A 26772-nucleotide genomic window follows, 5' to 3' on the forward strand; every position below is an offset into this window, starting at 1 on the left:
GGTCGGCGCGGCCGGGGTCGCGCCACTGCGCAGCCGCGGGTGGGCGGTACCACGGCGGCTGCGACATGGGGGGGCGCGGAGCAGACGCCGGAAGTAGAGGTGGTACGGGTCCCACAGAGGGGTACTCACCGCCGGCCGCTTCCACCGGAGCCGCGGTGAGACCCAAGGCCCGAGGGTGTGGGCGTGGCGGCCGCCGGAACACAACACCCTCTGTTCTCTCTCTTCGTGGAGCGGCGCCGCGTCGCTCGCCTCCATCAGTTAACATGAGCGAGCGCCTCCGCCCCAGGTGAGACCGCAGGGGACCCTCCACCTTTCCAGCCCCTCGCCGGTTGCTGTGTCTTGGGGGTTGGAGCCGAGGGGGCGCGTGACGCGGGGTCCGAGCAAGCGTGGGCCCGGCAGGTCTCCATCTGGGTGCTTTGCAGTCCGGGGGGAGGAGGGGAGAGGGATGCGCGGGTGATCGGGTACCTGGTCCCTGGGGGCGCTGAAGGAGTGACTCCCCAGGGCCCAGGTTTCTCTCGGCCCCATCTTTCCCCCCCTATCTTTCCCTATTTGGAATGAAGTCTGATCGGTCCCGGAAGAGAGACGATGGCCCTAAAGCTTCCCCGTCCTAAATTTAGGAGGGTAGGGGGATGGGAGGAATGTCTGATCTTCGAGAGGAGCCCCTAGGGCGTCTGTGAGAGGACGGGGCGGGGAGCTGGTCTCCCCAAGGTCAGAAAGAAGGCTTGGGCTTAACCCCGTAGCAGGAAAGGGTTAGGTTAGACCGAAGAACTTGTGTCCTGGGCGATTGTGAACACAGAAGGGCCGAGGACCAAAGTGGCTTGTGGATTCTCTCTCGGCTGTAGCATTAAGAACAGGCAGGATTCTAAACTGTTTGGATGCGGAGCCGTTTAACTCGGAAGGCGGGAGGTAGGATTATATCGTGATGCACTACTTTTTTTCCGAGCCTAGGCCCGGGTCTTAATTTAGGCGGTGTTATGATTCGTTGACACGGACTTAGGACAGTCCGGACCGAGCTGCGATTTTTCTTTTTCTTTTTTTCCCCTTATTTCCCCCTGTAAACAGGTGGGGAGGAGAAAGTTGGGATTGTACCCCAGAATGAAGAGGATCGGCTTTATTCGAAATTAGAAAAATCTCTCATCGTGGAGTGTGAACTGAAAACTGTAGATCAGCAAGTTCAATCTTTCATATTTGTGATGAGGAAAGAGATTTAGAGAGCTCAGTGGGTCTTTCTAGGTTCACTGCTCTTTTCCTTAATTCTGTAAAATCTCAGTGAGGCTTAAGTGAATAAGATAGGACTGCCTTGGTAGATTATGCTGGATCTTTTCCTGTCTTTCTGTGTTTCCATTGGCTTTGAATGTAATTGACAGTCTTTCCACAAGGACCCTACTCTGGAGCATGGTAAATTCATGGCACTGAGATTCTCGTAAGCACCCTGAAGTTATTTGGGCCAATAGCGAGAATCTAGGGTTCTCCAAACTTCTGCATATTGACTTGGGTCATGCAGTGAGTGGGGCATAAAGCCTCTACTTGTATATTAAAGAAGAGTGGACTAAATTTGAAATTAGGGGCCAGGTGTACCAACTTGCTACTGGAGTTAGTCACAGGATCCTTAGGTACAGTAAGCCTGATCTAACTGCCATTTTTTTCCTTCCCAAACCCAGTTTGTACTTCCAGTAGTTCCTTGGGATGTCTCACATATCTGAAAAAGTCGAAATATTTCTTAGCAAAATATTTCTTTTATTCTGTGCTGTACACGGGTAATCTGAATGTGTTTATACTAGTAACAGATTCCTTTTATCTAGTTCACACAATCTCAACATGGTAACTTCTTTACTATAAAAGAAGGCATTTGATTTGGCAGGGGTTTCTCTGCACCCGTGTGTCGTGGAGTATGATGGACCAGCTCCAGCTGTCTTAGCATCTCCAAGTCAGTTCTGGTCTCTGGATCTGTTTCCTCAATTTTAAGATGAAGGGTTGGTCTAAGACGGTGGTTTTTCAAACTGCAAGAGGGGTGGGTTTGTGGGAGGGAGGCTCCTACTTTAAAACAGACCCTTTATCTCTTATGGAAATAGAGGGATTTTTTTTTTTTTTTGGTAGGACGAAAGAGTTCTGTTACTTTTTTAAAAAAAATTGAAAACCACTAGTCTCTGTACTCTAGGATTTCTTCTATGCTTGGTCTCTAGGAGATGGCAGGAAGATTGGAGAGGAGTGAAATGAGGAAAAGTGATGTATTTCTGCCATCCTTAGAAGTAACAGATGCTAAACAATAATCTGTAACTAGATGGCTACGGAGAATGTAATCAGTTGTAGGGTGGCTGCTCAAATTATAACCTGGTCTGTGGCATTAATGTGAAAAGTTACAATCTGACTGATTGTGTGGATAGGGTTAAGCATGAAGCTGTAGTTTTGACAATTATGAATGATGTTGTTAAAAGAGAAATGTTTCAAGGATGAAATCTGCAAAGAGCTTAGAAAAAGGAGAATGAAGAACAGGTAGGGCTCATCCTTAATCTAGTGCCGTGCAAAGAAGAGGACTCCCAGGAGGCCAAAGAGATGATTCTGGTACCTGGAGAAATCAACTGATTATGAGGCAGGGATATTTCATGAGACTTTCCCAGAGTTGAATTGAAATCTTCAAAACCAGCCTATCCTCTTGACATTCATAGTCTTGTCGCTAGAAAGATGCATCTTATCCCCTATTATAAAAGAGGAAATTGGAAAGTTTTGGTCAGGCTCATGAGTTTGGTTAGAGTGACTCAGCAGCCCAGGCACAATCAGCTGTTGGCATGCTGATAAAGGAGGAGTTTGGGGACCAGCACGCTGTCGTTTGAGGAGTTTCTCTTTGTGCGTCAGCTGGCCTTCCATCAGACAGTGCTCTGGAAGTGGTCATATTGGAACGAACTGAGCAATTTCTTGGTTCGACTAGCACATCCATTTAATGATAATTAAAACCCGATGATATTTATCTAGTTTTTAGCCTCCAGTACTTCAGGATAAGATCTAATCCCCTGAGAGAAAGATAAGGAGATCTTATTTTATAAACAACTGAGTCTTAGAATGAGGTAAACGGTGTAGCCCTCTGCAGGTTGGTTAATGCTTAATCAGAACCGCACACCCATTATTTATCATTCCAAGCCTAAACTGGATCCATACTCGTTCATTAATAACGTTAGATGTATTCACAAGTACAGAGGATTGAGCTCGGGGTGATAACTTAAATTTTCTCCGATGTCCAGACCTCAACTCAGAGCCGTAGGGTTAAGGGCCTACCACAGTAAGCCACCCTACTCACATAGAAAGTATAACTGTATAGAAGATACTGTATGTTCAAATTCAGTACTTTCCAAAAAGCTCTTTTACCCTCTAGCTATAGAAACTTGAACCCTGAAGAGTTTTCATTGTAATAGATTGTGCTGCTCTGTATAAAATGGCCTCTAGCCAGCACTGCCCAGTAGAATTTTCTACAGTGGTAGGAACAGCCTATATCTGTGTGGTCCTATACAGTCGCCACTAGCTGTGGGTGGCCACTGAGCCCTGAAAGTGTAGCCAGCGTGATCACGGAACTGGGTTTCAAATTTTATTTAATCTTAATTAATTTAAATTAACAAATGTATCTCGTGGCTACTGTATTGGACAGCACAGTTCCATGTAATTTGACTTAAAATTATACCTCCTTTAATTTATTTCTGATTTTTAACTGGGGTTTGGAAGTCCTGCTAGCACTTGATTCTTGCATAGAAAACATACAAATTTTGTCTTTCTTGTACATCTCAGAACACTTGACTGAGAAATATGTGTGATTTTTCGTGAAACCTGGACATTTTAAGTGGCTGGTGCTACAATCTCACAGTAACAACCTGGGGAAGTAACTTCTCGTAATACCAGGTGGTGTAGCCAGAAGAATCAAGCTAATGTGTCCAAGAGCAGCCTTTCCGGTGATTGTCCAGAAAAGTAATTTAATATGTTAGAGGGCAGAGAGGTTTTGTGTTAATGTGATAATTGGGGAGAAATCAGGGATGAAAGAAAATGAAAGATTAGAGGCTACCAGAACCTCCAGTGCTCTTCCTGTGTAGCAGCATTTTTATAAGGATTTTAAGTGTAAATAGGCAAAGGCAGTCACTCCTGTCTTAGATGTTGTCGTACGGACAGGAGTAAAATTAGGTAACTTGGAACTGTAACTTCAGGAAATGTAGGAAAAGATCACATTAATTAGGTGGAGTTTGAGAGCTTAGTCATTAATGTCTTCCTGATCTTATTTGTTCCCAGCAGGCATTTCAAATTGGCAAGCTTTTTTTTTAGAAATGAGTTTTACTAATTTAAGCTCGACCGTACTGCTGCTATTTTATATTTTTGTTCTTCGTGCCTGGCGACGGTGTACTTCTAACTTTTTTTACCTATTGGGATATCATATGATGATTTATCTTTTTTCAGGCAAGAGGGCAAATTTATATGTTGTCATGGTTTACAGTTTGAAGTGTCCAGAAGGTCAATTGTTGGATTTTTTTTTTTTCTCCTTGTGATTTAATTTCAGGAAAAGGAGAAGGAATGGCAGTGAAGAAGACCACCATCTCCCCCCACAGACCAAAAGGAGTAGTAGAAACCCTGTCTTTCACGATTCCTGGGACACAGAGGTAGGAAGTGTGGTCCAGAGTATCTGCTCTTTTCATTGCTTGAGCTAATAACCCAGTTACTTCCGTGTAATTAAAATTTTTTTAAATAAAGAAAAGTGATCTTATTTGATTGCAGTGTTTTTAACCTTTTTTTTTTTTTTTTTGAGTCATGGCCTTTTTGAGGAAGCTACACATCCTCTCCCCAGCAAAACAGCCTATGTCTGCACGTAGTCATACATACACGCACCCCAGAATTTGTATGTTAGAAGTTTTATGGACCTTTGAAAGCCCATCTTTGAACCCCTGTTTGGTATTTCAGAAGCCAGCTTATTGTCTAATCGTTTCTAAACATTAATTGTCCTTCAGACAAGTATATTTTGCTGCTTCCATGTCTCCTAAGGATAAGCTTTCCATGTTTTTAAGAGAAACCGTACAAGCATTCGGAATATATAATGTATGTGTACGCGAAGTCCTATTTTTAATTGTGTTTATGTTTTCATTATGTTGTTCTGAAAAGAGCACCTGTGGGAAGCAGAGTGGAGTCGGGGGAGAGGGGAAAGGGGAAAGTTCAAACTTTGGTTTGAACTTTGGTTTCCTGGGTGCTTCACTATGCCTCCTGCGCACTTGAGCACCTGGTCTGCAGTGGGGCAAGGAAGCTGACGCTGAAGGGGTGCTGCTATTAAATTATGCACCTAAAGATTGGACCCTTAACAGCTGTCACCCTAAGAGAGAGACTCCTCGGTGGCAAAGATTCCTAAGCCCTAGCCTCATCACTTAAAGCAGAATTCCATAGATCACAGTTCTTCCACAGCCAAAGTAATTTGTACTTTAATTAGTTCTCAGTAATAGGATTTGACCTATATCCAGTCTTTACCAGAAATCCAAAGTAATTCCCTCAGGGAGAAAAAAATCAGTAACTGTCATGTAGGTAATACTCATTCAGGAGCAGTTGATGCACCAGTGCAGACTAGATCCTTCTACATGGAGACTTAAATTTCTATAGCTTTTATCCCCCCTTTTAAATCTTCCTATCACCTTTTTTTTTTTTCCTTTGGGTTTTTTTTTTTTTTTCCTCCTTTAAGATTAACAGAAAAGTAATTGAGCTTTTGGTTAAACTAGGGAATCTCTTTTTTCTTTGAAAGAAAACCAAAGATTAGAGGCTGCCATGAACATCTAATGATAAAACTAACAGAATTGAGTCTCCATTATTCTTTTGAGTTATAAGACTATTCATTAAAAAGAGTATGTGGTGATTACTTTCATGGTATCACCCTGAATATTTCATTACTTGTGTCTGTATGTCAATCCTGCTATATGATGTTTGCATTAGTTCAGAGGTACAGTAGATCTTTTTTGTATTGATCTTTTTTCCCTATATCTACAATTTTGATGTTTGAGAACAGGATTATAAATTGTCATTTGTTAAAAAATCAAACATTTCTGATCTCTTATTTTGAGTAATACTCCTTAGTATTATAGTTTTGGTTTGTTTTAATTTTTTTTTTTAATTTTTTATTTATTTATTTATGGCTGTGTTTTGTCTTCGTTTCTGTGCGAGGGCTTTCTCTAGTTGTGGCAAGCGGGGGCCACTCTTCATCGCTGTGCGCGGGCCTCTCACTATCGCGGCCTCTCGTTGCGGAGCACAGGCTCCAGACGCGCAGGCTCAGCCATTGTGGCTCACGGGCTTAGTTGCTCCGCGGCATGTGGGATCCTCCCAGACCAGGGCTCGAACCCGTGTCCCCTGCATTGGCAGGCAGATTCTCAACCACTGCGCCACCAGGGAAGCCCTTGGTTTGTTTTAATTGCTGTTTGTAGAGAATGACCTTCAATCCCTAATACCTTTCTTCTTCTCACAGAAGAAGACAGTGTATTGTTATTCAACCTGTGGGTTCACATGTCTGGTTCTTACTTGTCCAGAGAAATTCAGTGGTTAAACCACTCTGTAATCATTAGTCTGAAGGATGGACTGGATTGCCCTTGTAATAAGTAACAGTCAATACAGGTACTTTTTACCTGTCATGGTAATCTGAACTCACCAGTAGATCCTTCACGGGCGGTCACGACCCTCCGACCCTCCGTTTCAGCACATTTACGGGCGTCTGGTGCTGTCGAGTAATGAGTCTTTTTTTTTTTTAATTAATTTTTATTGGAGTATAGTTCATTTACAATGTTGTGTTAGTTTCTGCTATACAGCGAAGTGATTCAGTTGTACATACACATATATCCACTTTTTAAAAATTCTGTTCCCATATAGGTCATTGGAGTATTGAGTAGAGTTCCCTGTGCTATACAGTAGATTCTTATTAGTTATCCCTTTTATATATAGTAGTGTGTTTATGTCAACCCCAGTCTCCCAGTTTATCCCTGCCCCTCCCCTGGAGTAATGAGTCTGAGTGAACCCAGGGAGAACTAGAGCAGTAAAAGGCAGGGGAAAACTTTAAAATGGAAAGTTAAGTACTGAATAATTGAATCGTGACCACTGAAGTAGATCATTATGTTTATAGCATAAAAATATCCAGTTTAGGGACATTTGGCTGCTTGTTGACAATTGTGTGTAAAGGGGGAAATAATAAAACAGGTCATTACTAGTGGATTCTTAATTTTATTAATTTACATGACAAAGTGTATTGTTAATGAAAACGGTATCTTTTAATTCTAAGGGCCAACGGGGTAAGTTTCCTTAAGAGACTAAGTTAAGAGGAGCCATTTCCTGTGTCTTTATTTATTTATTTTATTATTATTATTTTTTAATTAATTTATTTAATTTATTTATTTTTGGCTGTGTTGGGTCTTCGTTGCTGCGTGTGGGCTTTCTCTAGTTGCAGGAGTGGGGGCCACTCTTCGTTGTGGTGTGCAGGCTTCTCATTGCAGGGGCTTGTCTTGTTGCGGAGCACAGGCTCTAGGCGCACGGGCCTCAGTAGTTGCAGCACGCAGGCTCACTAGCTGTGGCTTGCGGGCTGTAGAGCGCAGGCTCGATAGTTGTGGCGCACGGGCTTAGTTGCTCCACGGCATGTGGGGTCTTCCCAGACCAGGGCTCGAACCCATGTCCCCTGCATTGGCAGGCGGATTCTTAACCACTGCGCCACCAGGGAAGCCCCTCCTGTGTCTTTCTTGAGATACTTAAGTTTAGAATTTTTTTCTTGTAACATAAAGAACTTTAATTTGGAAGTTTGTTTTCATTGTAAGAGAGATTTAAAACTGTTATTTATAATTAATTTCCAGAACTCACCTTTTTCTCCTAAATGTGATAACATTGGCAAGTACTGGGAAATAAGACACGAGGTGTTTGAATTGTTTCGAACTGTGCCACAAGTAAGTCATGTTTATCTGTAAAATGGAGATAGTATGGGCCTCTTTTTTTCCTAGATTCTAGGAAGCTGAAGAATGTGAACCGACTTGCCAGATTAGTTATGTAAAGAGAAACTTTGAATCTACTTGTACATTTTCTTCCTGTCAGTTTGGTGGTTATTGTGATCTCTGCTTTTCAAATGGAAAAATTGGGGCACAGAACAATAAAGTCCCTTGCCCAAAGATACATAGCTGGTGAGAGGCGGATTGGGGAGCCCCAGCCTCTGAGTGTGAGCGGCTGGCTCCTGCCCACGGCATGCGCCGCCTCCCAGAAGACAGATCGGAAGTTTGAGGGACTTTGCTAAATACACCCAGGGCCACTAGGTTCTAGACTTCTCTTGAATCATAGGAACAGAGAAGAATAATTTTCCTCCCTCTGTCTTTTAGCTGGAAAATATTTTTCTGAGTAGATGCTATGACATGGTATTAGCTGGACAGCAATTTTAGATTTGTAGCTATAAAAAGTAAGGAAATTGGGGGCTAGTGGTTTTTTTCAAAACTCGAATCTGTGTTTGCATTGAAGATCTTGAATTTTAACTCCAGTGACTCAGATTTAATGCCTTGTGAGCCTTAGGATACTGGTTTTTAAATTGAGATGTAATATACAGGTATAGGAATGAAAAAGTTTTTATTTATTTATTTATTTATTTAATTTATGGTTGTGTTGGGTCTCCGTTTCTGTGTGAGAGCTTTCTCCAGTTGCGGCAAGTGGGGGCCACTCTTCATCGCGGTGCGTGGGCCTCTCTTGTTGCGGAGCACAGACTCCAGGAGCACAGACTCCAGATGCGCAGGCTCAGTAATTGTGGCTCACGGGCCTAGTCGCTCCGTGGCATGTGGGATCCTCCCAGACCAGGGCTCGAACCTGTGTCCCCCTGCATTGGCAGGCAGATTTTCAACCACTGCGCCACCAGGGAAGCCCTAAAAAAGCTTTTTGAAAGCCATTCTAGATGATTCCTGGTAGTTAATGTCTAAGGCAGGTTCGTTTTTCTCTCTGGTGAGCAAGGAGTGAAGTGATTTGTCACTCTGCATCTTCCTGTTGGGTCCTTTGCAAAGGTAGCTCCATTCCCTGACCTCAGACAGGTATTGGATGGGTAAAAACTAGCTAGATTTAACTTATTTAAATCCATTTTCTTAGTCTGGCCGTTGTGGTTTGAATTGTAGCTTTACTTGTAGGAATAATGCTCTTTATTTTCAGCTTGAATATCTTTATCTACAAATTACATTAGACACTTCCAGTAAATCTGGCTTCTGGTATGCAGGTATATGCCCTATAAGAAGTACTGCTACCTGAGTGAACAAAAGCAGTACCTTTTTAAAATATGAAGATCCCAACTTTTTAAAAATACCTTTAACTTACCAAGACCGTTTTGATTTTTTAGATCACTATGAAGTAACAGCAAGTAGAGAGCGAGAAGATGTGGAAATAAAACAGAGGTGGCTTAATTGGAACAGCCTCTGTCTTTTTTCTTGTCTCTACTAGAAGGGAAAATCTTTGATGGCATAACCCTAAAATCCCAAGGGTATTCTTAGTTGGGGTGTAGAGGCATGACAGATAAAAACATTACAGAACCAGGGGAATCCATGTATCATTAAAACTAGGATTCTATAAATCCATTTGTTTTAACTGATAAGAATTGGCAGTATATTAGGTGATTTTTTTTTTTTTAAAGCACTGAATTTAGATGACCCTGGGAATAGTTAGCATAATTTTTAAAGAAGGTATTTTAACACTCTTTGTTTTTGTTCATTCTCATCATTAATCTGTCCTAGTAGTAGGACCAGCCTAACAGACAAAACTGTTTTGGCAGATTCTGGGGTAAGGTGTTAAGGTTGTGTGTTTAAAACCTGGTAGCAAATTAACTCTGAAATTAACTTCTCAAAAGATCCATTCAAATGCAGGAAAAGTCCTTTCGAAAGTTAACCTGATTTCTAGTGTCCTCTTTAGAAACCTTGCTCACAGTTCAAGTCCTCAAAATATTGGTAATGTGTTGCATCAACTCACAGCAAGGAAAGCTGCCCCAGGCAGTTTCATATTGAACCTGAAAGTTATGTTTAGTAATGAGAATACATACATGTTTTTAGACAGAAACTTCAAACAGATGACGTGGTCCAATTTTATCTTGTAAGGATATGTCATTTACTCACTGACACAGAAAAGTGACCACCTGTATTTTTCTTCCCTCGCATATTTAGAAAGTGGTTTTAATTAGCCCACTGAATGCATTTGGAGTCTTATGGTCTCACTGGTATTAGCAGACCTGGAGCTCTCTTAAATCACTGGGCACTTTGGAAGCACAGAGTTTTACATTAGAAGCTCTGATAGACTTGGCTAGGATCATCCCTTGCACTTAATTCAGATTCTGCAGTGGCCTTAGGATGAACTTCATTCTGACTCCAGGGATGGAGTGTGTAATACAATGAGCAAGATTTCTTTTTTCCTTTGAGGCTCACGTAAATTTAAAAGCACCACTGGATGGGGAGATGGATGTGAGGGGAAGCTGGGGCTTGAAAGAAAATAAAATACGCGGTTGATCTGCTTTTCTAACTAACAGAAAGCATCCAACTCTAGGTAATAAATATACACATATACTCTGGCTCTCTTTTTATGAAGCAGAGACTCAGTAACAATCCCACCTGGGGGACTTTCTAAAGGTTATTAGTAGAAAGTGTCTTTAGAGCTATTTTGTTTCTACCATGGGTATAAATGGGCTCTCTCTTAAACTGACTTCACACCCTGGGAAAATAAAATTCAGGGCAGGCCTAGCTGAGGGGTCAGGAGCTCTTTACCTCTGCTGTATGATTTGAGCCCTTTGGACTAAGAAAATGAACTTCAACTTGTCTGTCCTCTGCTCCATGATTTATATATATTCTTTCTGCTAAAGATGGTGCGTGTTGTTCTGCCTTTATCTGCTCTACCTTCTCTCAAGGCTCCTGAAAACTCTTTCTAATACTTCTCCCTTCTCTTCTTCTCTGCCCCCCAAGCAATCTGATACAGAGAAGCTCCACTAAGCAGGGGAAATACAATTTTTTCCCTGTCTCGAGTTTTTTGGTTTTATAAGACAGAACGATTTACTTCTTCATACATCTTAAGGATCTGATAGAGACTTAAAATTTGGTTTTATGCTTTTAGGGTCAAAAGGAAATAGTGGTCTTTCCTTTATCCCACAAAGTTAGACCACTTTGATGGCTGACAGCATTAAGACCCATTTCAGTAACTTTCAAACTTTTTGATCCGGTCCCACAGAAATGCCATATTTTGTGACCCAGTACATACCAGATATACCTGTGCATCACTGAAGAGAAGTTTCACAGAACAGTCACCCTTAGCACGCTGCACTGCTTTCTTTTATTCTGCTGCTTGCTGCTTGTCCTTCCGTAGATGGTGAGATATTCCCTAAAGCCGCTCGACAATGCCAAGACCGGTCTGAGTAGGATGAAAATAGGAACCAGTGCACCTTTGAAAGACATGTATTTTTCTTACCGTTAATGACAGTAGGGTGTAATGTTTTATGTGTATTAAAATAACGTGTAAAGTGCGTTCACCCAGATTCCCAGGTTCTGTATAGGTTCTCTCTTCTTAGTCTAAAAGCATCGTCGGCCTGCTGTCTGCTAGAGTCAGCTGAAGCAGTTTAGGGGTTCTTAAGCTGTCACGGGAGGCAAACGGTCTTCCTAAAATCTTACTGACAGTGTCAGTGTTTTCTTTAAGTCTCAGTCTTGAAGCTACGAGTGACTGGAGACCTTACTCTCTTTTGTAGTAGCACTCCTTGGTTCTCTTACTCATGACTGTCTTTTGCCCTCAAAAGAAGTATTTTTTGTAGAAGCTATAGAAAATAAAGTTTTTTTAAAAAGGAGGAGGTCCAAATTCTAAATATTTTGGCATGTATATCCTTCCAGAATATTTTGGTGTACATACATGTATACATTAAAGAAAACACTTTAAAAACCAGTGGACGTACTATACGTTGTTTTGTAACCTATAAAAAAGATGTTAAAGATCTCTTTCTACCTTGGTGTACGTACATCTCTTATCCTCACTGTTACCAGCAGAATAGAATTTCATCGTTATGGATTGTAATTCATGTATTACACTTTATATACATATACCATAGTTTAACCAGTTTCCCTATTTTTATTTTTTAAATTATTTTTAAAAATTTATTTATTTATTTTATTTTACTTTTGGCTGCGTTGGGTCTTTGTTGCTGTGCGCGGGCTTTCCCTAGTTGCGGCGAGCGGGGGCTACTCTTCATTGCGGTGCGCGGGCTTCTCATTGCGGTGGTTTCTCTTGTTGCGGAGCATGTGCTCTAGGCACGCGGGCCTCAGTAGTTGCAGCACGCAGGCTCAGTAGTTGTGGCTCGTGGGCTCTAGAGCACAGGCTCAGTGGTTGTGGCGCATGGGCTTAGTTGCTCTGCGGCATGTGGAATCTTCCTGGACCAGGGCTCGAACCCCTGTCCCCTGCATTGGCAGGTGGATTTTTAACCACTGCGCCACTAGGGAAGTCCCAGTTTCCCTATTTTTAGACATTTAGGTTGTTTCCCATTTTTAGCTATTATAAACAGGGCCACAGTAAACATTGTTATACGTGTCTAAAAATCTGAGTTACAAGATACTTAAAATGGACTAGAAATTGCAGGTGTATTTGTCTCCCTCTCTCTCCTTTTTAACAGTTATTGTACAGCAATCTTTTTTAACCTGTTTATGTTAAAGAATTTTTATATTTTCTCAGAATAGTGTCACCTTTGCTGTTACAGTGTGAAATAAATATAATTTGAGATGGAAACGTGACTTACTAGAAACTGATTCTAGTTCTTGCCTGAATTCTCAGACAGTACCTGTAATGAGAAACAGTAAAGACAACAGACTAAGAGGAGACAGAGTGCTCTGTACGGTGGGCCTCTTACCCAGTGTAGTGGCTGCTCGTCACCGAGTTACGGCCTCGCCGGGTGTGTCAGCGGCAGTTCTAGCTGATTCTGCGCTAGGTTGGGGGAGACTTTCATGGAACACAATTTTTGTTTTTGAATTGGCTTTGACTTAAGTCTTTAAGTAAATGTAATTGCTGCTGCTGTTAACCCTGCCATCTGACCTTATTCAGCCCATTATAATGCTTTCATGAATTATTATTATTATTATTTTTAATTTTATGGCTACTTTATTTATTTATTTATTATTTATTTTTGGCTGTGTTGGGTCTTCTTCGGTTCGTGCGAGGGCTTTCTCTAGTTGCGGCAAGCGGGGGCCACTCTTCATCGCGGTGCGGGGACCGCTCTTCATCGTGGTGCGCGGGCCTTTCACTATCGCGGCCCCTCCCGTTGCGGGGCACAGGCTCCAGACGTGCAGGCTCAGTAGTTGTGGCTCACGGGCCCAGCTGCTCCGTGGCATGTGGGATCTTCCCAGACCAGGGCTCGAACCCGTGTCCCCTGCATTAACAGGCAGATTCTCAACCACTGCGCCACCAGGGAAGCCCGAATTATTTTTTAAGAAGATAGATAGGTTGTCTCCTACTACCTACAGGCAGTGGGCTAAGTGACCTCTTAAGTGTAAGTGCCTCCAAATGACCTATGGACCATGATAATTCTTGGTTTAAATGTTAAGACTGGATGCCTTTTGTGAACATTGCTTTCTTTGCCATTTTAGATAAGTTTATTTGTGTACATATTGTTAGGTATAACTTTTGATCAAAAAATGGATAGAACTAGTATTTTAAAAATCGCTTTTAAAGTATCCATCTGGAAACAACATTGTATTTATACATTTACTTTTATAATGAAAATAGATAATAACCACATTGCAAAAAGTTGCAGTAAAGGGTAGAAAAAAATCGCCAACTATAATCCCTCCATTTTAACCTAACGACTATGATCTGTTTCTTGCCAGTCTTTTTCCTTACATGTAGATTTCACACGGTCATAAGCAGGCATTTCAAAACTAGTGTTTTTGTATAAGGGAATATAAATGAAGAAGTATCAAAGGGTAAGATTTTAAAAAGTTATACACCAGATCATTAGCCTCTAGAATTCTAAATGTCTCATGCATTGATTCCTTCCAGCACAATATTGTGTTGAGTTGTAAATAGAGAAGGGTGCTGTTAATCAAGTTATTGGGGTTACCATTCATTAGAAATAGTCAAATACTGTAATTCGGAAAAGGATCCATCCTTACCATTGCCTTCCCTTTGAAGATCCTAGCATCGGAAGGAAGGCGATTTCTGAGAGTGACTCTTACCAGGGAACTCTGAGTAGCTTCTTCAAGATGACTAAGACACCAAGTAACATTAGGGATATTAAACAGAAAATTAGGCATATGTGTGCACATATGCACATGCATACACATACCGAACTGCAAAAATGCTAATGTAACTCTACAAGAAGTATATTCAAGTCTTTCAGGACAGTACAAACTACTAGGTATAAAATAAGCTACAAGGATATACTGTTCAACACAGGGAGTATAGCCAATATTTTATAATAACTATAAATGAGATATAACCTTTAGAAATTGTGAATCAGTATATTGCACACCTGTAACTTATATTGTACGGCAACTATACTTCAATTAAAAAGTCTTTCAGGATATGTGTTCTGCCTTCAGAGAATACAGTTTTGTGCCCATCAGGTGATAACCACAAAGTTGTCAAAATTTTCACTTGTGCCCAGAAGCCACCTTACTTGTTATGAGGACACCTGTTTCATACCCTGTACCAATGACTGATGCTTCCCTTTGGAGGCTGAGAACTCCCTTCTGTGATTATTGGAAATGATTGGAATGCGTGGTAAAAGCAAGCAGGGAAGATGCGTAAAGGAATTAAGATGTAGTGGAAGGGATTTGCGGTCGGAGGGCCTGTGCTGGAGTCCGGACCCTGCCTCTTCCTGGGGGTGTGTGTTGGGTCATCACCCCACTGGACTTCACAGGGTAGGTGTGAGGACGGAACAAAATATCTTAGTGAATATGCTTTGTAAACTCTAAAACCCAGCGTATGTTTTCATGCTGATCCTCCTCAAACTGAATAGGAAAAACAGTCCTAAAGAGGGTATTTGAAGTTAAACCCCCGTTAAGCTCCTAAGACCCCGAACAGCCTAACTGTGACGCCGTGTCTTTTCCCCCCTTTCCAGTCTTCAAGCAGTGACAGTGGCGGTAGCAGCGGCAGCGGCAGCAGCATCAACAGCCCGGACCGGGCCAGTGGGCCGGAGAGCAGCTCAAGCCACCCCGCCGCCCGGTCCAGCCCCCACGGCCCGCAGCCCGCGCCCGCGCCGTCCGCGCTGTGCCAAAGCCCGTACTTCCACATCAACCAGACCCTGAAGGAGGCCCACTTTCACAGCCTGCAGCACCGAGGACGGCCTCCCACATGACGTGCCGGCACTTTCTTGCCTTCTGTGAAGGGACCGCGCTGCGCAGATTTGATATTTCAACTTAACGATGTTTTAAAAAAATATTGCACAAAAAGATGCCTGTTGGCTTTTCAGTCTATATTTGAAATAACAGGTTAACAGGCCGTTGTTTACTTGTGGTTTTGCTGCACTATTGCGATTTCAAAGGGGCTTTGAAGCAGTTTTTTATAGGATTCTTTTGAGGGTGGGTATCAAATCCAGGGCAAGTCAACAGTAGGAGGAAATCTCATCTGCGTGTTGAATCCATAGTTTGTCCAAGTCAGACTGATTTCCAGATCTGTCACTTAGAAATTCTACTTTCTGTAAAAAGGCCTTTTCATTTTGCGGGATCTTCAATTTTTTAAATTCAATAAACTAGTAAAGAGTATCTACTTTCCATGAAAAAACCTAAGTTTTTTTCCAAAACATAGAAAGCTTGATTCAGTCTTGCACTGAAATTAATTGCCATACTACCTCTTAGTATGTAGATGTCCTGTTGAAAGTACTCTGTCCTCTGTGACAGGAGAACCACCAGATTGCAGTCAGACTGTATGAAGTCAGCACCCGCCCTGATAACCGTCCTCTCTCTTTGTTATATATTTGTATTTCCAGAGAGAAGGTCTCTCAGACCCTTGGATCCCCAGATAAACTTGTTACCGTTATTCCTCCAGAGCCTACATCTCAGACTTAGAAAACATTGCTCAGTTCGGACAATCAAGGAATACGTAAATGACTTTGTCTTATTCACAGACTTGTCCAGCAGCAGCTTGTGTGTGCTCTCTGATAATTCCGCCTTGTAGTGTCGAGAATTAAGGCGCTGGTGAAGGCTGACACAGTGTAAGCTCTCAGAACTGGTGTCTGAAGTCACAAGTGTTGTGAAACTATTGGACAAGGATTCACTTTATGCTTAAAGTAACCCCCAGCGGGAACCAGGGGGCCCCATTCCACCACGGCAACTGGAAAGACTGGTGTGGCTTAGAAACAAATGAGCAGAGGCACTTCTAGAAGAAATAATGCAGGAGTATTTATTTAGAGAGACGGACTGTCCCGTGTCACTTGGTCATACTAGAGAGCCACCCAAGTTTGAACAGTGAGGGCGCAGACGAGTCCTCCTCCTCGGCGACAAGCTGTCTGAACAAGGAGCCAGCGTGCGTCGGGTCGTCTGCTCGGGAGAGTGCCGGGGGGACAGCAGCCTGCCGCTGTGCGTAGAGGAAAGTGCCTTAGCGTCTACTGGGCCCCCGGCCTGCTCGCCCTCCACTCCGCTTGGGGTCCACACGGCACACACGGCAGATCTGAGAAGCACGGACAGCTCTAGAAGGGGACTCTGCTTAGTCCAGATTGGGCAAGGACACGGGCAGAACGGGATTTTAGTACGTGACGGAAGTAAAATCTGAAGCTGAGGACGGTAGGAAGAGGGTAAACGTGTACCTTCTCTCCATGGTTTGTTCCTCTCATGCGGGTAGAGCTGAAAGGTCATTTACTTGAAGCAGAAACGGAGAGTTGTGAGGGAAAGGTACAGCACAGGCCTGGGCTTACAGAGTGGGAGGCTTGTGCAAAATCTTTTTTTTTTTACTACCATCTCCCAAGTTTTAAAACCAGATGTTTGACGAGGATTTTGGATCTTACTGGGTTTGATGGCAGGGAATATGGAAAGGATACCTGGCGAATATTTTGTCTAATCAGAAAGCAAACAAGGATTAAATGCTGGAAGGAGGCAAGCTGTTGGAGCTCTCAGACACATGCGTACACAACACACTTCAGAAATACCCAGGAGGACTCCCGCAAGCTTAACGGATGGCAGCCTACTGAAACAAAACGTGTGTTAACAAGAACATGTAAACTTGAGAAAGCACATTTCCTTGTATTTCCCACCCGACTAAGAGAAAGGAGAGGTGCAACCATCACTGGAACAAAGCAATTGTTTTTCCAAATAAGTACATAGTGAAGGGTTAGCAGTTAACTCTCTTACCCTGTTAAACATAAGAAGTATTCTCCATCCCGTCCTGCGTATTTGCTACAGCCTTGGCAGCCCGAGATACATTTCTCTTATGAGGCTACTTGATAGTGTCAGTGGGCATCTCTTAAAACCTCTTATTAGCTCAAGCTAGTAACACCTTGTACTTCTATATTGCGCCGCCATTAAAAGCAGCACTAGTGCATCCTGTCATTTGGTTCTTTATTGGTTATTTAAAGGGGAGCTGATTGGGTGGTCTGGTGGGAGACGGGGCAAGATCGATGGGGATGAACCTCTCGTTCTGTGCACTAACCTGGGCTCTGGTTTCGATGCTTCTGCCGGCTGATTTGGCCTTTCGAGTGCTTGTCATGCTCAGTGGAAGAAGTCCAAACCTCCAAGGCAAGATGAGGGCATTTCAGGAGAAGGACCAGGAAGCTTTGGGGCCCCAGCAGGAACCACTCAGAATCATTACCTGATCTGACTTGATGCTAGAGGCAGTATGTTATGGGCTTCCTGGGAGTTGAACGTACTGCTCCTGGGGGTGAACTGATTCTCTGTACCCGTCAGCAATCCAAAGAGAACCTGCCAGACGAGAGACGGAGCACTGTAACAGGCTGGGTGTTGAACTGTCTGCTTAAAAGAAAATTCTGTCGGTAATCAATCACTACTTTGTTTCTAACCATCCTTTTGGGGAGATGCTCTTTTGAGTGTGTTAATGCTCCAAGATCACTTTTATCACTGCCCACAGGTCAGAATCTCCGAGTCGAATAGCTCTTTGATTGTATTCCTCTTTCTGAGGCCTTGATAAAACCTGAATAGTCCTTATTCCCAACTAAAGGGGTCATCCCAGGGTTGCCTCAGCCCTGAGGTTTGATCTAATCCTCTTTTCGGCCCCTGTAACTAGACTCAGCTCTGTGTCTTAGCCCCTCTCCCCGCTGTGTCCTGGGGCATTATGTGCTGGGCAGGTCTGTGCTGTCGTCTGAGCCCGTGGCACTTCGCTCACGGTGAGCCAGTTCCCGGGCTTACAGAAGTCCGCTGCACCAGGCGGTTGAGGTTGCCGTGGAGGTGCGGTGTGAAAACGTCCAGGTCAAACGGGTCAATGCGCGCTTCAAGGTAGTCAGCCACTTTCTCAACTCTGAAAAAAGGATTGAGTGGGTCATTCTCCACGTTTTGTAGGACAGAAACCAATCTTTGGGTGTTTTAATGCTAGAGAAACCCTGGAACTGGGTCTGTTCTCCTTAACTGCTGGCTTAGCCCCACTTGTCACTGATCATCGAGCTTAAATGATCCTCAGGAGTTTACACCTGATGGAATGTCTAAGTCCAGTCCACAACTTCCCCAGGTTGTTTCTGGGGAGGGTACCGGAGGCTCAAATTACACCCCACAGTTGGTAGGCTGACTCAGAAGAAAGGAATGAGATTCCACCTACTACACTTGACCGTGGAATCTATCCAGCAGGTGGTCGTTCTTTATCTTGCTGGTAACATGAGCCCTTACTGTTGAAAACAAACACAACTAATGGGCAACGTGAGGCTGACTCCAGTGGCTTCCCAGAAAGGGGCTGTGCAGGTTTGGAAGGGATGCAGTGGGGGGTGAGCATACCTACCTGGGGTCCTGTTTGCTGCGGCCACTTTTCACCTCTTCACCCTTGGTCGTCAGAACGATGTGGAGATAACGCAGATCATAAAGCAGCTGCAGTGCCCGATTCTGGGTCATTGGAAATGCACCTTCTTTCTGCAAATGAATTTCCCGTCCCCACCCATTAAGGGAGATGACTTGTTATCTGAGAATAAACAGCTTCAGGTTTTGGCTGCGTTTCAGCTGGTTATTTCAGAAGCTTTTTATACTCAGAAGGCCAGTTTAATCTCATAACAACAAAAATAAGTTATGTAAGATACCTGGTCTTCAACAAAACTAAAAACCTAATGGCAGGGAAGAGACCCGGCCCTTAAAAAAAGGTCTCAGGTGCTGTAAACAGTCATTTTAAAAGAAAAAAGCTCCTGGCATGAAGGAGAGGCCTTTTGAGGAAACTCAGGAGAGAAGACTTAATCTGAACTCCTTCGCAAGTCAGGAGTTGGTCCTGTCTTAAAAATGTTAGTAATGCAATGGGAGTATGCACCAAAGGCAGAGGGCTGCAGAGCACTGAGGGCGTGGAGGGCTGGGCGACAGGAGCTCCCCACCGCAGGTGTGCTGTGCTTTGCTACTGTTCGCGCTCCCTCACACTACCCCCCCCCCCCACTACCAAGGCAGCGCACGTGACTGCGCTGCATCCTGAGGAAACAGGTTAATGATCTGCCCAAAGCCTGCAGTGACCACGTGGCAGTGCTGAGCTTGGAAAGCAGGTCTTTCTACAGAACTTTGAGGCTTTCATCCTCGCCACTGGTACGGAACTGCCTTTTCAGTGATGACCAGCTTGACCCTTGGGAATAGGTGTGATTAAAGTCGAGGAGCTGGAAGCCACAACCGATTAGATAGCCCGGGGCAAGTGGTCCTTATCACCTGGAATCCTGGGTGTGAACTGCCCAAACCCAAGAAAAAGCTACAGTTTTTGTTTTTAATGGGAAAAAATTCACACACCTACCTTCACCTGTTTTTCTTCTGAGAGTTTCTCATAGGCAGCTACTACTTGAACCACACAGCTTTTCAGCATCTCCTGCAGCGTCACCTTGGGCAAGGCATGGCCTCCAACCCGATTAATTTCCTGGCATAAGCTCAACAGGAAGGACTGTACATACCAGGACGGCTAAAAGAACAAAGGAATGTCCAGTTGCCAACTTGCACCAATGCAACGAGACGGGCTAAGAGTGGATTCATTTACCCTACCTAGGCTTATACGCCAGGACCTTGACCCCTCCGGTCAGCCCCTCTCAGAGCAGACCAGTGAACAGATACAAGTGACGTCCGCTGTCATTCCCTTGGTGGCCGGGCACCGTGTTTTCCGTGGCTGTTTCCACTTTAGGGTGAGTGGTTCTCTAACTGGTACAGAGTCTGTGCTGCAAAAGGCAAGACTCATGCACTGACTCCTCGAACAGTCTCCTGTCTCCTTGGCCCCACGCCCTCTTTGCCCCCAGAGTAGAAAGTTACACGTACTACTTGCAGCCCTTCCTCACAAGCTGTACACTGAATGATTATTTCTCAAGTCTCGGTCCTTTCCACAGAGCAGGCTTTCCCCTGTCCAGTGGCGGGCCCCTCGTGGTGGCCCTTGCTCACCTGGACAGGCAGTCGGATCTTGGACGTGACGCTGCTGCCAGACTCTGCTTCCTCCTGGATTTCTACTTCATCCCAGCTGGTGGCCGTGGCCAGGACTGAGCCAGCGTCATCTAAAAGTAACGACTGGGTGAATCCATGAGCCAGAACCTGGTGATAGAAAGCAAATATCCATATAGGCCACTCAGAGCCTTTGTGGAGTTTGTCTCAACCTACTCGAGTCATCTGGAGACCAGCTTCTGCTGCTTGCGCTGTGTGTGGGATGGCGAGTGGCACACATCACTTTTCTTCTCACTGACTGCTGATGCCAGCAACGGGGATTTGGTTGCCAACTACCCTACAGATGTCAGGGGCCACCTCTTAAGACACCAGTGGAGACGATGATATTTAGGTTGAAGAGCGGAAAACAGAGACCCTTGTCCGGGGAGAAAGTCTTTCATTCTCATCAGATGGAAGGAAAAAAATCCAGGGTTTCTGTCTATAAAAATGTAGGCTAAAACGAATGGAAAAGTTTTTACATTTGAGCTGTCTGGCAGAGATAAATGAAAATAACCGTGTGAAATAAGAATTGTTATTCCCTCACTATTGGAAGGCCTTACTGAGCTTGGCCAGCCTAGACTAGGACAAAAAGGAGACACAAATGGGGACTGCCTGGCGGGCACAGAAGGAATACGTGTACGTGTCACTCACTTTCACAACCGCCGAGCTCCAGACCCGGTAGCCCATCACGCTCTGCTGTAGGAGGAGCTCCTTCACTTCCTGCCACTTGGCCTGCATGGGAATTATTTCCTGAGTTTTGCCCTTCCCCTGTTTTTTCAGAGCCCTAGAATCCCTTGCTGGTTTCTCGGTGCTCCCTGATTTTCCCAAGATACAGTGCTTCAGGTGGGGACACAGCTCTCCCAGTGACTGGCAGAGCCTGGCCATGAAAAGGGCCGAGTGTAGCTGGACCCCGTCGAGAGCGTCCTGCTGCCCTTGTACAGCCTGCTGGATGCTCTGCAGCTCCGCCTGGACGCAGTCCGTGATGTGCCCGACGCAGGCCGCGGAGTGCATCTGCAGCATCTCCTGCACGGTCCCCGCGTCTGCGTATCTGTCAAAGGCACAGTGCCTGGCTTGCGCGGGGGAGACGTCCTTGAGGGGTGACGGGTCGCCAGAGGGAAGGTAAGCCAGGAGGTCCTCCAGTTTCACCTTCAGTTTCGAATCTAGGGCAGAACAGAAGCTCTGTACACAAGGGCTAATGGCTTTTGCTTTCATGGAGAGCCCACTGCCCGGAAACTGAGCCCGGTTTGACACGCTGACCCAGGCAGCATCGGGAGGCAGGTCGCTGGGACTCTCGGACCAGAGGAAGAGAGACATGTTATGCTCAAAGTGGATGTGCTTATTTGAAGTGGAGCTGCTGGTGCTACTTTCAAGTTCCCGCAAGGCTGAAATGAGGAGCTCTTTGGAACTGCTGGAGATGGAGTCAAAGCCTTCTTTCGTCAGAGTCTGAAAGCAAAGGAGAGAAGTGTTCTTTAAATCCCAGTTCTTTCCAGGAAACCTCAAAACCAGAGCACTAAGTGGCAATCTATCCCAACACCCAGTGTTCTCCGCCACGCTCAGAAAGGTGGCACGGTGGTGGCAGAGAACGACGTCATCACTGATGGACATGCACGTGCTCCCAACCACCCGACAGAGGCCTGGCCTCGTTTTCAGCACCAGAATCTGTTCATCTTTATGGCTCATTATCCAGAAGAGTCACCCCTGGGCTAAGTCGGCAGGGAAAGAATATACTTAGCAAGTGGCGGGAATCTCCCCGGGCAATCAAAAGATCACACCGGGATTGGCCACCGAACAGCTGGACCACGCGATTTCCCACCTCACCTGCAGTCGGTCAAGGAACAGCTGCTGCATCAAATCCTCCCAGAACAAGAGAGGCCTGTCCAGAAGCCGCCGACAGATCACATCCCAGCTGTGATGGATCGACTCGTTGGCAAGTAACTCCCACATGGCATCCCGGATCGCCGCGAGACCTTTCATGCTCGTCACGTACATAAGCAGGTTGCTGATCCCATTTTTAATGTCTTCATTACACCTGCAACAAAATCACTTTTCTTGGGCTTCATTAGTTTCGTGGTTTTCACACCTTTATTAAGAAAAATAGCTGGACTCCATTTGAAAATCTCTTACCTGGGTCCTATTATGTAAATATCTATGATGTATCAGAGTGTTTATAAATATATAAACACTTCAAGGAGTTTGGGATTAACATATTCACACTACTATACATAAAACAGGTAAACAAGAACCTACTGTATTGCATAGGGAACCATACTCAATATAATGTAATAACCTATAATGGAAAACAATCTGGAAAAGAATATATATACGTATGTATAACTAAATCACTTTACTGTATGCTTGAAACTAACACAATATTGTAAATTAACTATACTTCAATTAAAAAAAACAAACACACACAACACTGCACTAAATGAAAGCATAGGAGTGGCAGAACTCTAACATAAAGAGGGTCTAAAATCCTCTACGTCACATGTTGAAAGACAAATTCCCTCTTGGTTCTCCCAGAGGGGGCTAAGCGCTGTGAGGGTAGTGAGAGACGGCTGAGGTGGGGCTGGCCTGACCCAGAGCACCAGCCAAGATCAGGGCTCTCCCTCCTTCCTGTGGTCACAGGCGAGGCTGGGTGGGTCCTGTCCCCCGCCAGGAAAGCTCTGGCTACTTACATGTGGATCCACTTCTGCAGCGTGTCTTTCAGGTACTCCTGGCTGATGGGACGCGCAAGCGTCCGGAGAGCCGGCTGGAACTCGACGACGGACGCGGGCAGGTGTTTGAACCAGCTGCACAGCTTCATGTCCTCCTGCAGAACACCAATGCCCTTTCCTAAGGAGAAGGCCAAGGGAGAGGTAATCGGGACCATCCTTTGAACAGCAAATTAATAAAGGACCTGGAAGGAATTTCCAAAAATCATCCAGTCTTCCTCTGGGCAGCCGGACTAGACCCCTGAAATAGGGGGAAAAAGAAAGCACAGAGTATGTCCAGGCCTCCCCTCATCAGGGAGGGAGTTTGGCAGCTTCCCTCCAACTCTGCCATCCTATTGGTTGAGAAGGCAAAGGACAGAGAGGAAAGGAATGGGGGAAAAAAGAGAAAGGAGAAAAATGAGGGCTATGTAATGCTTGGCATTTTAAAAGTAGAACTTCCGTTGAAAGTTCTTCCGTTGGGAGAACTTCCATTGAAAGATAAAGTGAGCCAGAAATGAGACTGTTTAATACACATCTCTGTCTGAAAATGACCTCAGGGCTGTCAACACATTCTGCTCGTTTCCCTTCCACCTTTGGCTGTGCCTCCTCCCTCTGACCTCTGACCTCTGAGTTCCGGAGTTTCCCGAGGCTCAGCCCTCCGTCATCCCCTCCTCTTACTGATGATGTCATCCACCCCAAGGCCTCAAACAACAGCCACTGCAGACGCGCCGTGTGTGTGTCTCCCCGGCCAGACCGCTCACTGCTCTCTTCTGGGCCCACAGTCGCCTCTCCACCCCACGTTCCCACTCCAAGGTCTCAGTTGTTTCCAAGGCAACATTTTCAAAAGTAAACTCGCCAGCAGCCCTTTCAAACCAACTCCTTGTCGAAGCCTCCTGCACTGTCAGTGGGAAGGTAAATCGGTGCCGCCACCATGGAGAGCAGTATGGAGGTTCCTTAAAAAACTAAAAATACACTTGTCATATGATCCAGCAATCCCACTCCTCGGCATTTATCCAGAAAAGACGAAAACTCTAATTTGAAAAGATGCATGCGCCCCAGTGTTCACTGCAGCACTATTTACCACAGCCAAGACATGGAAGTAACCTAAATGTCCGTGGACAGATGAATGGATAAAGAAGACGTGGTACATATATACAATGGAATGTTACTCAGCCATAAAAAAGAATGAAATAATGCCACTTGCAGCAACATGGATGGAGCTAAAGGTTATCTCACTAAGTGAAGTAAGTCAGAGAAAGACAAATATCATATGATACCACTTACAGTGGAATCTTAAAAAATGATACAAACGAGCTTATTTACAAAACCGCAACAGACTCACAGACGTAGAAAACAAACTTATGGTTACCAAAGGGGAAAAGGGCGGGGAGGGATAAATGAGGAGTTTGGGATTAGCAGATACAAACTACTCTATATAAAACAGATAAACAACAAGGTCCTGCTGTATAGCACAGGGAACTATATTCAGTATCTTGGAATAAACTATAATGGAAAAGAACCCTAAAAAAGAATATGTAACTGAATCACTTTGTTATACACCAGGAACTAACATTGTAAATCAACTATACTTCAACAACAAAACAAAACAAAAAACTCCTTTCTAGTAAACTTGGACCCCTTCCTTCCACACCCTCCGCAGCCAATCCCTCACCAAATTGTCTGCTAAACACATGTCCGAGTTGCCCAATCAGCTCCATCTCTACTGCCCCCATCGTCTGTCACCTGGTTCATGGTGAGCTCTCAGCGTCCACTCCAGCCCCAGGGGGAACCACTGCCACATAAAAGCCAAACGCATTTAATTCCAATTGGGACAAATGCTGACAAATAAAAGTACAGGGTGCACGGGAACATATAACAGGAGGACCACCAAGCCTAGAAGGTCCTAGAAGGCTATCCACTGCTCTGTTCACACAGTGCTGTATTCTCTGGTCCCAAACGATAAACTGGCCACGTGTCTTCTCATGCTACTCCTCCCCTCACCCACTTCCCCTCAGCTTCCCCTGCTTTTTTTTCAGTTCCACATATACTAACATCCTCCTTGCCTCAGGACCTTTGCACCTCCTCTGCCTTTTGCCTGGAACTCTCTTCTTTGCCTGACTAACTCTTACTCAACCTTCAGGTTTCACTTTAAATATCCTGTCCCCAAGGAAGTTTCTGGCCTTGGTCCCTCCATTCAATGCTACCAAGTCAAGTTGTACTCTGCCTTTATAGCAATGACCAATATTGATATTAAGCGGATATCTGCATATCCGCAAGTTCAACATCTGCCTCTACCACTAGACTCTGACCTCCATGAAAGTGGGTCCATATCTGTCCAATTCACTGCTGTATCCCCAGAGCCCAGCACAGTAGCTGGCAGATGGCAGATGCTCAGTAAATGAATGAACCAGAAAATAAAAGAGGCTGGCTAAGAGCTCACCAGTAGGATGCTGGCCGGTGACGTTGTCCAGAGTAGAGAGGAGCATGCCACATGGCAGGGATGGATCTGGCAGCAGACCTTCCGGTAAAGTGTAGAAAAGGGCATGAGCTTGGTTCAAAGTGGTGGCCAGCAGCTCCACTAACGAGCAAATCTGAGACTTGACACCAGCACCTACGAGAAGAAACCATCCTCTTTTAAGAATCTCCTTCAGTAAAGTTAGAAACAGAGAACGCTGTGGAAGCTTCGGCCTCCCTCAGCTTGGCCTGCTCCATCCCCGTGTTTACGGCGCAAACGGTGGAGAGCAGCCACACCCACCGTGGTGCTGCTGGTTGAGCAGTTTCTGAATAGCTGCCTTTCTGGCCAGCAGGAAGTCCGCCAGGGCTTGGCGCGGAGAGCTGTCTTCTAAGAGCATCACAGAGCACAGGGCCTCGGCCACAGCTTGGTCGGACACGGCTTGGCATGTGAGCAGCATCTTGCTCTCATGCAGGATGGCTGACCTAGAGAGATGATGACAAAGGTCACAGGGAGCTTTTTACATCTTGGGAGAAGAACCCCAGTACCTCAGGAAAGGAGACACACTCCATAAAATTGGAGTCGGGGAGCACGGCCATCGCCAGAGAAGGTCTTTTTACCGGAAGTGGCTGGCCGCCGCCAGCTGCTGGACGAGTATAGGGAACCGGGAGAGGACAGGGCTGTATCGGGAACTAGAAGAATCCAGCTGGAGCAGCTTGTGAAGGTGGCAGCACAGCAGGTAGAGCTGTGTGGCGTGGAGATACTGAGAGGCCTCCATGGAGCTCCAGATCTTCTCAGGAATTTCTAGCAGTAGCTTGATCTGGGCAGCCATGCTGTAGAACTTCTCCTGGGACGGCTGCTGCGGCTGCGGGGAAAGGCACAGAGCTAAGTCAGGACAAACAAAAGCAAGGTCAGCGTGGGGCCGGCTAGGGGAGAAGTATGGGGGTATCCAGGGGGTACAAAGCTTTCATGAAGCCAGATTCAGTGCCGCTCAGCAAGGCACCAAGGTTCGTGTAGCAGAATTACTGGAGTCAAGCTTTTTCCACCAGTTGCACCTTTGCTCTGTCCCATGGAGGGGCAAACCGAATCTGGTCATCGCACAGAC

General features: G+C 45.0%; 2 protein-coding genes across 6 annotated transcripts in view; one reads left to right on the forward strand and one right to left on the reverse strand.

The window, feature by feature from the left end:
• Positions 1-17481, forward strand: FAM104A (family with sequence similarity 104 member A). Of its 2 annotated transcripts, XM_007185599.3 has the most exons (3): positions 7-286; positions 4532-4631; positions 15068-17481. In XM_007185599.3, exons 1-3 carry the CDS (start codon positions 66-68, stop codon positions 15302-15304), a joined length of 558 nt encoding a protein of 185 aa, XP_007185661.1. In that variant the 5' UTR covers positions 7-65; the 3' UTR covers positions 15305-17481. The 2 variants fall into 2 exon arrangements, with proteins under 2 accessions (XP_007185662.1, XP_007185661.1); XM_007185600.2 differs by lacking the exon at positions 4532-4631 and having other exon boundaries at positions 1-286.
• Positions 16322-26772, reverse strand: part of COG1 (component of oligomeric golgi complex 1) — a 13596-nt gene continuing 3145 nt past the window's right edge. The window contains exons 2-15 of one of the 4 annotated variants that reach the window (XM_057535252.1): positions 26288-26532; positions 25971-26152; positions 25656-25826; positions 23201-23357; positions 22341-22551; positions 21174-21965; positions 20487-20633; positions 19858-20019; positions 18883-19010; positions 18303-18411; positions 17749-17858; positions 17590-17668; positions 17090-17124; positions 16322-16521 (exon numbers count right to left, since the gene is read on the reverse strand). In XM_057535252.1, the coding sequence (XP_057391235.1) occupies positions 17110-17124; positions 17590-17668; positions 17749-17858; positions 18303-18411; positions 18883-19010; positions 19858-20019; positions 20487-20633; positions 21174-21965; positions 22341-22551; positions 23201-23357; positions 25656-25826; positions 25971-26152; positions 26288-26532 (2508 nt within the window). In that variant the 3' untranslated portion in view covers positions 16322-16521; positions 17090-17109. Of the gene's footprint in view, positions 17128-17589; positions 17669-17748; positions 17859-18302; positions 18412-18882; positions 19011-19857; positions 20020-20486; positions 20634-21173; positions 21966-22340; positions 22552-23200; positions 23358-25655; positions 25827-25970; positions 26153-26287; positions 26533-26772 lie in introns of all 4 variants that reach the window. The other 3 variants (XM_057535253.1, XM_057535250.1, XM_057535251.1) reach the window with 3 other exon arrangements.

The sequence above is a fragment of the Balaenoptera acutorostrata genome, chromosome 20 (genome assembly GCF_949987535.1).
Source record: "Balaenoptera acutorostrata chromosome 20, mBalAcu1.1, whole genome shotgun sequence".
Classification (NCBI taxonomy): Eukaryota; Metazoa; Chordata; class Mammalia; order Artiodactyla; family Balaenopteridae; genus Balaenoptera; species Balaenoptera acutorostrata.

Excerpts from the sequence above, each read along its gene's own strand:
- FAM104A (XM_007185599.3), top strand. The coding sequence starts at position 66 with ATGGGGGGGCGCGGAGCAGACGCCGGAAGTAGAGGTGGTACGGGTCCC. Across the intron at positions 287-4,531 it reads AGCGAGCGCCTCCGCCCCAG|GAAAAGGAGAAGGAATGGCA; the intron begins GTGAGACCGCAG and ends ATTTAATTTCAG. Across the intron at positions 4,632-15,067 it reads ACGATTCCTGGGACACAGAG|TCTTCAAGCAGTGACAGTGG; the intron begins GTAGGAAGTGTG and ends CCCCCTTTCCAG.